This window comes from Palaemon carinicauda, chromosome 24, assembly GCF_036898095.1.
Source record: "Palaemon carinicauda isolate YSFRI2023 chromosome 24, ASM3689809v2, whole genome shotgun sequence".
Lineage (NCBI taxonomy): Eukaryota > Metazoa > Arthropoda > Malacostraca > Decapoda > Palaemonidae > Palaemon > Palaemon carinicauda.
The window spans coordinates 5,278,312-5,291,935 of record NC_090748.1 but is presented as its reverse complement, the minus strand read 5'-3'; the positions used below and the strand labels follow the sequence as shown (position 1 = coordinate 5,291,935).

The following is a 13,624-nucleotide window of genomic DNA, read 5'->3' as shown; positions in this document are numbered from 1 at the left end:
AAATAGTGAATGATGCTACAATACAATTAAGTAAGACTAGAGAGGCACTCATTTGAGTGCGCAGAGCTCCACCGCAGCAGCTTATGCCTCGACCTTTTGCTCAACCATGACTTTTGACATTTGACCTCAACATGTTTTAATTGGCATAGATTTCCATACACTCAAATATGAATCAAGTTTGAAGTGTCTATAACAACGATGTCCAAACTTATGGCTGATTACATGAATTGGAGATTTTGTTTGACCGTGACCTTTGACCTTCCAAAATTTAATCATTTCCAGCTTTTTACCTAACAGTTAATCCCTGCATTTTTCATTACTCTACGATTAAAATGTTGGCCAGGAAGCTGTTCACAAACACACACACACACACAAACAGGGCCGAAAAAATAACCTTCCAACTTTGTTGGTGGAGGTAAAGTAAAATCAGCTACAACATCCAAGGTAAAGTAGATATCAGAGTTGAGTTTCTTAACTAATGAGACCCAGGTCATAGGGCGGTCATACTCCTTGCTACCCACCAACATGGAGGCAATCTTCATTTAAACGCTATTCAGGAAAGACAGTTTATGGTTCGTGAAGGAAATCATACATCACAGTAAAGGTTTGTAAATTTTGACAACTTAGAAATTATAGTTATGCTTATTATGTATAATTTCAATTAAGTAACAATTCACAAAAAGTTAATTGTATAACTCCTATAAGGTTTTGGCCTTCTCATTTATGAATGCATGTGAAAATTAAATATATAAACTCATAAATACAAATTTTGACCTGCACAGTTGGTTTTGAAATGTTTCGCTTCAACAACTGGAATACTGTCTGTTTACCAAACATTATATCATTATCTGCACTGGCCCTGGCCAAATTTGCTTATAACACTATAATGTTTATTACTCATCCTAATACAGAAAATACTAACCTGGGTTTAGGTTTTGAAGGTTTGGCTGCCGATGACTGCACTTGAGTTGTATCAGTATTTTCTGTAATTAAACTTGTTGTATCATCAATAGTTTCACATTCTGTAAGCGGTGGAACGCTACTTTCTTCCCCGCCAACAACAACTCCCTCACTCATCTCAGGACTAGAATGGCAACGCTGTACAGGAACACGTGGATCCTCTGGGTTTTCACCTATTAATAAAATAAATAATTAAGTCTTCATAATATGAGAACAGTTCCTGGCAAGTATTCATTGTCAGCACCAAAAAAATATTTAATACTGAAATCCAACAAAGTTTCTCATTATAGTACCACCAAATACCTTTTCTTAATATTGAGGTTTTGAAAAACACTTGAAAGCTAATTATATCTCAGTTGAAAAATTTGAAAGATAAAAATTTATAATTAAAAAATACTGAAGTTTACACGCATAAATAAGAATATACCTGATGTGCTTGTGGTAGTGAGAGGGGAACTACCTCTGGTATCATCTCCAGGTTCTGCAGAATTGATACGAGGATCTGATGAAGTATGTGAAGGAGCTCCACTACTCCATCCACTCGAATCTCTTTGTGAACCAGGATCAGAATCTTGTGTTCTATCAGATGCTCCGGAGAAGGCCCTGGGTCTAGTCTCCTCAAACTGCTGACTGACAAGTTCCTGAGAAGGAGTAAATTTTAGTGATACATCTTTGAACATGAAAACTTTATTAAAAATTTAGTTATCTTTGGTCTTTGTGGTAAAATAACTTTCATCAAGTTTTAAGTAAGGTTTATGCATAGTGAATTATCAAAATCGATTATCTAAATATGAAAACATGACTATAAATACTTTAGTGTGGTTTAATCACTTTGAAAATCACTCATTCCTGCGGCATTAGTTAATAAAGTTTGATCCATAACAATTCATCAGTCATTCAACTAACCAAGGTCCTATATCAAGGTGAATCCATATGGTAGCAGACCATGTGTTTGCAAGATAAAAGCTATGATTTTGGTTTTTGCCATGTCAAATGCTGTTGGATTTTTATTGCTTTTTTGTTTAGTAACCAAAACTTTTTTTATACTTTATGCTTAATACAAAAATCTTATTCAAACTATTTACATACATATTGTTAGCCTTTAGTAATTTGTTCAGACTTCCTTCTCATGGGGTGGTACCAGATTGGTTTCAAGGAAGGGTGAGATAGCCCTGTAACTGTATGATTTGATGCAAGTTAATGCACAACTGAGAACATGCAATTCAACTTTTTGTATTCTGAAAATTCATTAATGGGGAAAAAATACTCAGAATCACAAGTGGATTACAAAAACAGTACATTTGTAACAATATCATTCTGATTACGGCTTTCATAGCAATACTGCACCATTAGTCTAGTTGTGACCTAGTGCCCTAAGTTAGGTCAATTTAGAATGCATTCCTGTATTTCAACAGTTTTCCAGGTTCCTCACTCGAGGTTCCACATTTTGGTTTCCCATTACAGACTCTATTGAAAGGGATCTCTTATCTCTAACTACTAATAAAGGTCAGGATCATTTGCAACACAACTAAATGTTACCAATAAAAATAAATTCAGGCTTCTTTACTTCACACATTATTCCTTAAATCTCCACAATTCACATTAAGGCTGAATTTACATAAAAAACCTAATATAATCATTACCTCATATTTCTCATCTTCAAGAGTTTCGGAGTCAATTTTATGATGAGTAAAGACAGACCCCGCAAGGTCGGCTGATTCACCCGCAGGAGTCGGGGCAAACAAAACACTGATGTCATGCAACGGAAGTTCTCCTCCTGAAGAGACTAGTGTCTGATGATTTTGGATACGCATCATCCACGACATGTTACCTGGGAAAATCATAAGGATTAGAAACTTTTTATGAATCTCATATATACATACTCATTATTCTATCTTTGTCCTTGTCCCAATCTTACTTTTTTTCTTAACAGTATCTTTGACCATTTAATCATTAATTAAGAAATAGTAAAACTTGAAGTCACTATCATGTATGGAATTCAAATTATTTTTAAAAATCAGCTTGAATACTCAATAGTTTTTAATATGCAAATCCCATACAATAAAGAACTTATACAATCTACATTTTCATTTAATGCATACTGTACTTTAAAGGGCAAAGTCCTTTCTTTATGGGCCAAATTATATCTTAAAATAAATATACATTTTACGAATTATATATATACATACATCTATATATATATCCATGTATATACTTATACATATAACATGCATCTTTCTCTAAAAATAAATAATTCAAAAAGCAATAGAAAGAATAATGATGGGAGTAACATAAGAGACAGAAAAAAAATGAGCAACATGGATACAAAAGTAAAGTAGAAGATATTCCAATAATATATTAAAAAAAAAAAGATAAATAAATAATGGACATGGGCAGGACATATGAGAATGACAGATAATAGATACATTAAGAATAGCAATTTGGGTCCCTTACTATTGGAACCGAAGTAGGTGAAGGAAGAGTAGACGATGTATTGACAACCTAAGAAAATTTGCGGTTATAGACTGGCATAGAAAGATCATCAACAGGTGTGTGAGAGAGAGAGAGAGAGAGAGAGAGAGAGAGAGAGAGAGAGAGAGAGAGAGAGAGAGAGAGAGAGAGAGAGAGAGAGAATAAGGTATATTTTGCTAATAGGTTTGCATATATATCATTAATTAAATAAAAATAAATAATTCCAAATCCAATACTTAATAAATGAAAATTTAAAAAATGTAACTAAAAAGTTAACAGTATTGTTAATAAAAAAAAACATTATGAACTACTTGCAACATTCATTACAAAAGAAACACCAACCTGTTGCTTGTCTGATGTAAATTTCTGCCCACCCTTGGCACCAACAAGCACATAAATGCGGTTCACCTGATTTGGTATCTGTATTACCAACACCAGACGTAGGCATGCCACTGCCCATGGAAAGTCTGTCTCCCTCTGTAGATTCACTTAGTCCACTGTTAGGCCAACTGATACCATCACCTTAAAAAAATAATAGGTAATTCTAGCATAAAGTTGAAATGCATATGGATAAATCTCCAGAGAGTGATGTTACAGCACTATAGTACAATTCAGTGACAGGTATACATATACAATCCTAACTATAAGCAAGTGCTCATGTTTTATTAAAGAAATTTTGCCTTCGCTCTTTAATGCAATAACCTAGGAAGATACTAAAGAGTACAAAGGAATAACCTTGGAAGATACTAAAGAGTACAAAGGGTTTATTTAAAAAAAAAAAATGGTGACATTTTAAATTCTACCAGTAAAGGTTGATTAAACCGAGCTTCTGGAGAAGTAGCAAGATGAGCATTAGGGGAGGTTCATAGAAATGTGATGAAAAGTATTCAGAGGTGGGGAACCACCCATATCAAGATTCTTTTATTGAACTTCCTTTGATAAGGCAATGTATATGGAAACATTATGAATATAAAATAGATTTACTCAACTTGTAAAAATGCAACTTCTGTAATTAAGTTATTTCAGAGGTGTTTGGATTTTATAGACATTTTGTAATCTATTTCTGTCATTTCTATAAGAAAAAAAACACAGTGATTGGAAAGTACAGATAATGATTATGTTACAAAAAAGATAATTTCACGTGCCTTGATCTCCAAGCCCTGAAAGAATATCTCCACTGGCTCTCTTCACATTTCTCATATGGAGATCATCTTTACTTTGAGGTTTGAAGTTAGCCTGAAAAAATAAATCATGCCATTATTATTCTACAATTATAAAAATCTATGGAGAAATTACTCATACTTTTTAAACAATGCTCATCAGGGTTATTTCACAATTCCTTGTACAGTATTAACATATTTCTGCAATAAAATAACAATTAAAAATGTGTTTATATACAGAAAATATAATAAAATTGTGCATTTTTGCTTAACATTTAAAAAATTCCAATAAATTTCCTTAAATGATGATACAACAAATGGCTTTTATGATATCTAAAAGCAAACTTATGTAAGGCAAAAAATTTTAAAAGTAAAATAAACTGCCATGCTTTTATATTTGACTTGTTTAAAAACTACATAAAGTTTTTGGCAAAAAATACCTCTCACAATATCTTCAATTTAATATTTACGTGCATAAAATAATCTATTACTGTACAGTATCTCATCAAATGAATTACTCTACAATATAAATGGAAGATTTTACGATATTCCATTTCCATTATTTCACAGTAGTACGGCCAAATAACATTTGTATTTCCATGCACTTTATCCGTACCAACATTTTCTGGTTAATGTAAATTACATTAACATAAGAAATACAATCTACTTATAAAACTTAAAGATATGAACACATGCCTCTATTAATGTAAAATAAGGGGGAAAATTCCACACTTCCATAATTTCACATATGGTTACAATCCATATATGCATTTATTGCCTTAATTTCAAAGTATGATTACAAAAATTTTCTTTAGTACATGTTTCAGTAAATTTACAAAAACATGTGAGGGTATCCCAACAAACTAGACACCCTCTTATCCTGAACACTTAAGTATGATGTAAAATGTCCAAGTAATATATAATAATAAATTTTCAACACTGCATAAGAGCTAAGGCTGACACAGAGTTGCATATGCACTTGAATGTACAGAATAAAAGAATACAAAAGTAAGGGGAAAGAAGGTCTACTCCCCTGAGGAGGTTGGTAATCTCTACCTCCAGAATCAGGTCTTTCTTTTGCTCTGATCCTACCGGATTCAGAAGTCCAAAAAATCCTACTAATAGAGAAAAATTTTCAGTTGCTACTAGAGGGGACAAAGCTAAGACATTCGTCGGAGATCAGACATTCCTTGAAGTTCAGTTGCCACAACAAGTGCAGCCATTGGTGCACCCGTAAGAAGTCTCGCATGAGGAAGGGATATGTCGCTTCCCAGAGTCTTTTTTTTTCCCCTGATTAGACAGAACAACTTTGCTTCTTGAGAATTTGCCTGCCTAGATAGGCCAGTTCTCTTTAAATTTGCAGTGAAAGTAGTGGTTTATGCCAATCACGCAATCAAGGCAAAACCCAAAAGATTGCTTCATTATCGGAGAAAAAAACCTCCCCAGAGTCTGCTGGGATCAACCACTAGTCTAAGGGACAATGAGGGCAGATGCCGTTGGCACTGACCCAGGTTACAACTAGAGTGAACTTTCTTGTGAACACTTGAGGGATTGAGGGTAGAGCAGAGCCCTGCACTTTTTACTGGCAAATCATTTCTTGAAGGATGACTCTAGGTACTTCCTTGGCACTTAACATCCAGCGATGACCAGCATTTAATTGGCTGATCTACCCTCTGCCCTTGCTAATAGCAGAGAGTTGTTATACCTCACGTAAACGATTATGGCTTGAGTAAAAGTTTATGGCTAGTTTCCAGCAATCCGGAACAAATATATCCATAGAAAAGAGCAAAAGGGTTTGTAATCGTGTAGAAACAAATTACTTTTCGGCATGCTAGGTTATTGAATTCTAATTCTCAGAAATATTACAAACTAGCTATAAAGTGAATCTGCACTTAAAACGATGTTTAAATAAATCAGATTAGCCTACCAGAAAGTCACAGCCAAGGGAAGTTAATCTATAAACATGGGTATTTAGTATATGCTAAGCTATGAGGCACCAATTCTATATCTAATACAATAATTGGGAAATGCCTTTAATGTTAGCGTTAAAAATAATTAAGACTTGCCTTCATTGCTAAAGATCCAAAAGCTAAGCTACTAGGTAATACAATCTCAATAGTGAACCACTTACAATCCCAAATATATGCTATAAAGCATTGTGAACTTTTACTGAATTAGACATTACTGTACTGGATTATAGCTGTTAATGTCATCTAGAAATAATGATCGGCTAAAGATTGCTTGGTGCAGAAATAAAGAATAATTAGGAACCATAATTACTCTGACTATGAAAGAAGGGCTAATTAGCCCACAATGCCAAACATTAAAAAATTACCCTACTATATTTTCAATTGTGAATTGTCTACTGTCTACAGTTGTAAATAAATGCTGCAAACTGTTCAAAAATAACTATCTTAACTTTTCACATCTGAAATGTACTACAACTGAGAATGACTAGTTAAGGCTATCTAACCAGTGTAATGAACATCTATCCTCTACTGTATATAAAAAAATGATTTTCAACAATTGCATCATATACAGTACACGTGGATAGTTAAGCCCCTCTTCTGAAAAAAAAAACACATTTTATGAGTAGGGTAAGAAAAAACATAAATCGGAACACTTAGCCCCTCACTAGTACTTTGTGGCGTTCCCTATCCTCTTAGTTACGTCTCAAAGACATCGGGGAACTTCTTCAGCAAGGTTTTGTAGGGTTTCAGGCTCCAATGACCCCCAAACCTCCCTAATGGCTGCCTCAAGTTTTGGGAGAGAGGACGTAACCTTTGACTGAAGCTTCCTCTTTATGACACTCCACAAATTTTCTATGGGATTCAGGTCTGGGGGAGATCCAGGCCAGTCATTAAAAAAGGGCACTTCACAATCTATTAACCAGTTAACCAATAATTTAGTCGTATGGTATGGTGGCCCATCTTGCATAAAGAAACTGGTCCCACTTTTTTCAAAAGAACCCTCTAAGTGATCATTTAGAAGGTGAAAATAATTAAACTGATTCATATATTCATTCTTTGGCAAGAAAAATAATTCACCAACACCACCATAACCAAAGGAACCCCATACCATTACACTAGCAGGGTGTTTCACAGTCTTACTCGTGTACTGAGGGAGGTGGGGGTCCATGCCAGAAGGACTATAAACCCTCTTTGCCCCACTGCCAGTCACGTTAAATGTCACTTCATCTGTCCAAAGTATATCTCTCCACTTAACTTGATCCCAAACAGAGTAATTCTTAGCAAAAATAATTCGTTTCTGCTTTTGAATAGCAGTCAGCAGAGGCTTCTTGCGCACCTTGTACGAGCGCAGCAGGAGGTCGTCATGTATGCGCTCTTGAACTGTCCTTAAAGACACTTCCCCAAGTAAATGGGAGTTCTTATACTTAATCTCACGTGCTGTGAGGGAAGGGTCTTTCTTTAACTGTCTTTTGATAAGCCTAAGAGTAGCTGGCTTAATTTTTCTGGGCCTCCCAGACTTAGGTTTTGGTACCAGTATGGCGTTGGCGTCTCCCTCCTCTTACCGGTGAATCCAACGATACACAGTTCACTTCGATAGCCGCTTCTGTTCACAAATTTGGCGTACAGAAATACCTGCTTTGTATAAATCTATTATTGAGGATATTTCCTCTCGACCAACAACTTTCTTAGTGGTCATATTAAGAAATCACACCACTCGATTCACCACTATCCATACACTAAAAAAAGCACTGTCCGCGAGCAAAACTTTCGCACTTCTGCTTTCAGTGACCACAAATGAGCAACTGAAACTTTTTCTGAAGTTTGGAATGAAGGTTGCCTACTTGTACAACACTTCTGAGCGGTAGCTTCACTTGTCACTGAGTTCTATTGCAATTTAGGGGGTACTGTTAAAAAGCGCTAGAAGTAGAGCCCCAATCCTAAAAGGGGCTTAACAATACACGTGTACTGTAAATAGCAAGTGTTGTCTCAAGTACACATTCTCCAATTATGACAAAATAAGTTAACTAAACAAGGCCTTAAGTCAATAAAAGTACGCTAAATAAGAACTTAAGTTGAAATAAATATATTTACTCAAGAGTAGGTAGGTCTTTCAACCTGTTAACCTCCTGAGTTAGCAGGTTTACAGGCTTTTTAACACTTCAAGTCTATTGGATTATAAATATTCTCAGGCAAAATAAAAATTTGTAGATAATTCACAAGGCAAAACAAATTGTTGAGTCTTAATGACCACAAAGACTATTATTCTAGATAACATTTAAAAATTTCAAAAGATTTACCTCATGTGAAATAGTTCTGTGGAATTCTGAGCGATGGCGTCTACGGCTAGCACTAACTGTGCTGGATATGAAAGGTTCAGGTGCTGGACTTCCTGCAATAATTAAGAGATCAATTTTAAATACTACAAAAAAAATTGTTTTAATGCTCACCCAAGAGTTTATAAAGATGGAACTAAAAGTGCCAGCTCTAAACATAAAAATCAAAATTTTTCTCTTTTTACCCCTTAACCTTTGCTCCTGAGACCATTGGACTGAAACTGATCTTCGTGGTCCAAGAACTCCACATAATCCAGTACTCACTCACTATCGAAATTATTAAAGACATGTAACACCCAAAAATCACTGGAACAAGACCCAAAGGAAGTATTGAAATAAATTCCTCATCAAAACCCTGTTTATTTTAGCAAAGCTTAACTGTAAGTCATACTGCCAAATACCCAATTTCCTAGGAGATGGAAGAGTGATAATACTAAAAAAAAGTTTATAATCTAATGTTCTCAACACAATTTGAATAAATCTCACTTCATAATTTTAATATCATTACACACTTGCCTTTTCTTGGCTTATCAACCGATGAAGAAATTAGGATACATATGATCACCAAGTTTTCCAAATTCCACTGAAAAATCTGAAGATCCTTGCCCAAAAATAAGGCATCAAGATGAATATGATTTCAAAAGCTAAGCCTACTTATGTTAAAAATCTGTACTAAAACTCACTGAATCTATAGAGCCTAAGTCCAACAATCCTTATAAGAATACAAAGCTTACATGCTTACGCCTAATAAATATTAGTAAGTATCGACTTGTCCCTACTGAGATGTAGGAATGGAACCTTTATGAAGATAAATTCTATATGAAATACGAGGGGTAGCGACACCATCGTCCCATGAACTCTCGACAAGTGCTTGATACTAGCACGAAATCACTCTCAGAGAGCCCATATGCCACCCAGTGTTCACAAGGAGTTTGATTTTTACCCCATTATCGTGCTATTATGAAGAAAAATAAAAAAACTGTCATCTCTAGGCAAGTTCCTTATCAAAATTGAACATAACACCCTGCAGTGTAACAAGAAAGACGACCAAGTTTCCACAAAGAGTAGATTAGGTGATTCACTTAGTGATAGTGAAAACGGTTCAACAGACATAACTTTCGAAACCTTACCAAAACTGCTCAAGGAAGGATATTCCCCTTCCAAGCAGTAAACCCCTACCACCAGCCAAGACTCTCACCTAAGGTAAGGTAACAGTTAATTTGTAAATTATTTCTAGTTTTCATGTTGAATTATTAATTCTTATTAATTCCTGGTGTTAGGAGTTTATAAATTGATGAATAATTACCACTGGTAAACTTTTAAAAATCAGATAAATTGCTCCCTCATTGGTATTTTTTGCTAATACTATATTCAATTTTAAGACATCCAGAGCCATAAGAGTTGGTCTGGCCATAAGGCATTTATAATACGCTATCTGAAACATCTCCAGTCTATAAGATGCATGTACTGTATTCAACTCATTGGGGGAAATTTGATAGAAGAGAGGGACACCAAGGAGGTTCCTCACAGAAGCATAATGACTGGCATTTATTTCTCCAGAGGTTTTCCTTATAAGGCGATTGTCAGACTTGTTAGTTTTTCCTCTCACCTATACAAGTATGATTGACTTGTTTGCTTGGTCGTAGATAGTTTTCCTTCATGGTACACAAGTCTACTCATTTATTGCTCCGGTATTAGTCCTTTGAGACCACACAGCACATTAACAAAAAAATTAGTTTTGATGAAGGAAAATATTTTTTGGGAAGTGCTTTATGGTCTCCAAGACCCTTACTCCTCCATAACCTTGTGTAGGGAAAGAAGATATTTGATTCTCATGCCGAATGTGGAAGATGGTGGTTTGGTGAAAGTTAGGCGTAAGTAGCACTGTCTTGAGATTAGTAATGCCACATGATTTCAGGTGATTGGAGGTGCTATGGCGAGTTCTAATGCGCCTGAATTCACTAGTCTCCCTTATACACACTGATTCAAGCTTTGCATATTAAAATACTGGCCGTAGAATAGGGGAGACAACATTTCTTTGATAATCTATGTCGTATTGGATTCTGTTTTAGCCTTTTACAGGAAAGTCCTTGACCACCACACAGCAACTTGCCAAAAATATGCTTTTCTTTGTCAAAACCACTTATTCATATAGAATTTAACACAAAAATTAGTTTTTAAGAACACTTGTCGATCCTCAATGAAGTCCTATATAAAGATATACAAATGCAAGAGCCAAATTTGACCTTATCTCATGAACAACATTATTATGAGAGTACTGGATTAGGTGGGGTTCGTGAACTAACAAGTGCAGTTTTGACCTCATGGTCTGACTCCTGAACCTGTGCTGGATGGTCCTGTCCCAGAAGGAAAGGATTTATGGGTGGAAAAAGAAAAGTTTATCAATTTATTCTAAGGGTAAGAAAATTGCCCTTTATAGATATTAGCATTTTCACTTGCAAGTAAACTTCATCATAATAACAATGATGTTTTATCAATGGAAGTTTTCAAGTCTATAATCAATTATTGATAAAACTTATCCAACATACAACATTCAGTAAATGGCCCATAAACTTACCCTTTTCCAGATTGCACAATTGTAAGCACTTGTCACATAACCCATACTTAAGCGGTCTCTGCGAGCACCCAGAGGTAGTGATAGTTATAAGTTTATTACCAACAAGCCATGTTTGAGACTGACCCCCAGAAACCAACATCTCTGCAACACTTCCTCTGCCAAAGAGAATGTTATTTGTCAATATCAATTAAGACAAAACTTGTTAATAGACATTGTGTCAATCAAATCATATACAATGTTGACCAGTATTGTTAATTGATTTTCCTCATGACTTCTTATAAGGTTATACTCTATATATGAAATCCAATGATTATAAGAATGAGGACAATATCCTAGACAGGAAAATTCCAATGCATGTAGTACTGGATACATTCTAGAAAAACAGACTTCATAAAGATGGAGCTATAGTATATAGTAGTTTCATATAGTAATTAATAAGGTGGATAACACTTTCCCATAGTGTTACTATGAGGACCTACTGTGCATAATGACTTTTCTGTTATGAAAAGCTAGCACAGTACATCATTACTTCACCAATATGATCGGTAAAAGATTAAAATGTTTACAACTAAAAGTATCTTACCTTGTTTGTATTTCTGTCAGTAATCAAATATACAAATCATAAACCCACAAATAGCAAGGGAAGACTCTTTTCATTATTTTTTTTATTCACCCAACCCAAAAAGTGAAGCATTCGAATGACATATTGTTATCAAACTGTGTACAAAATATATCTAAATTTTTCAACTCCAATATTTTCACCACTTCATTACATTTTCCTACAACTGATTCTATATTCCTTGTCCTCGTTATACATGTCATTCTTTGGACTTCTTCATTAATGGTTAATTTTTTATTTGAAGTAGTCAATTCATTACCAGAGCCATTATCTTCCATATGCCCATTATATACTCGACCAACCATCCTGGTCCTGATTTGGAACCTGCTGCTGATTACCCATAAACTACAGAATTTTATTTGAAAATATATAGTAGATTCAGGGTTGTTAGGTATTCGCAGAGAGAAGAAACTATTCATTGAATATAACACCAAAAAAGAAAATGTGTATACAGTGCTTAAAATAGCCCATTCTAAAGGGTTTTATATTTCAACATTTTTAAAATTGTCACCACTATATCCAAGAGATTTTGGCAAACATTAAATCAATATTTTTTCATGAAATACGTGGTGACACCTATGAATATAGGCACCATATCAACATCATTTATTTAAAATCAAATTTAAAGGCATAAAGCCTCCGAACTGTTTTGCTAGTTCCGAAAAGACAAAAATACCTATCAAAAGACACAGTTTTAATGATACAAAACATGTTCTACATAAAAACACACGATCATAAAATGCCTTCTATCAGTGCTGCAATTCAAGTCGCATCAACTTGTTCTGATAAATAGTGTAAAAGGCCCTACCATACATGACCAGAATCCCAAATGATTCTACTTATAAATGTCTGACTTCATTTTGAAAGACACATGAGAAAAGGACAATAACATTATGATTTCGGAGTTTATATAAAAAAATCTTTTTTGTTATGAATAATACAAAATCTGTGGAAGAAATTGCAACTTCTCACCTTTTTGGCAGTGGAGAACAGGAAGCAAATGTATAACGTGCCATCAAATCTACACAGGTTTCTCGTAAATCATTATGAAATTGTATCATATCGATGTCCCCTTTTCCCCGACCCTGTTGAAACATCAATAATAATTGCATGGTAAATTATAAGATCAGTTACTCAGTAGCTTATTGATTTCAGCAATAAACTACCGCTTCAAACAAGGTAATCTATTGCATTTACTTGTGAAAAAACCTTCAACATTGCACAGTATATAACAAGAAACAAATTTACAAATCATAGCATAAAAAAATTCAACCAAAACCAGGTGCAATAAATAAAAAAAATAAAAACTGTGCACTTCACCAACAAAATACTTTACCTTTATAACAAAAGCAATCAAAGAGGTTAGAAAGTAAGCTACTCATCTTTCTAAAATTTACAAATTCATATTACTTACAATTAAGGAATTCTACCATAATGTTTTGGTTAGTTGTCAAAATCAATTTACCCATGTGATGCCAATGCTCTATTTCATTTTCACTATTACTTTTTATAGGACAACACAAGACACCAAC

At 34.5% G+C, this 13,624-nt stretch overlaps 1 protein-coding gene across 5 annotated transcripts in view; it reads right to left on the bottom strand.

Moving 5' to 3' along the window:
- gig (tuberin) overlaps positions 1 to 13,624 on the bottom strand; it is a 143,836-nt gene that overhangs the window by 18,923 nt on the left and 111,289 nt on the right. For all 5 annotated transcript variants that reach the window (XM_068348007.1, XM_068348005.1, XM_068348008.1 and 2 more), the window contains 8 exons: positions 13,065 to 13,177; positions 11,474 to 11,628; positions 8,860 to 8,951; positions 4,578 to 4,668; positions 3,775 to 3,954; positions 2,604 to 2,791; positions 1,388 to 1,601; positions 923 to 1,133 (listed from right to left, as the gene is read on the bottom strand). In XM_068348007.1, coding sequence (XP_068204108.1) covers positions 923 to 1,133; positions 1,388 to 1,601; positions 2,604 to 2,791; positions 3,775 to 3,954; positions 4,578 to 4,668; positions 8,860 to 8,951; positions 11,474 to 11,628; positions 13,065 to 13,177 — 1,244 coding nt within the window. The remainder of the gene's footprint in view (positions 1 to 922; positions 1,134 to 1,387; positions 1,602 to 2,603; positions 2,792 to 3,774; positions 3,955 to 4,577; positions 4,669 to 8,859; positions 8,952 to 11,473; positions 11,629 to 13,064; positions 13,178 to 13,624) is intronic.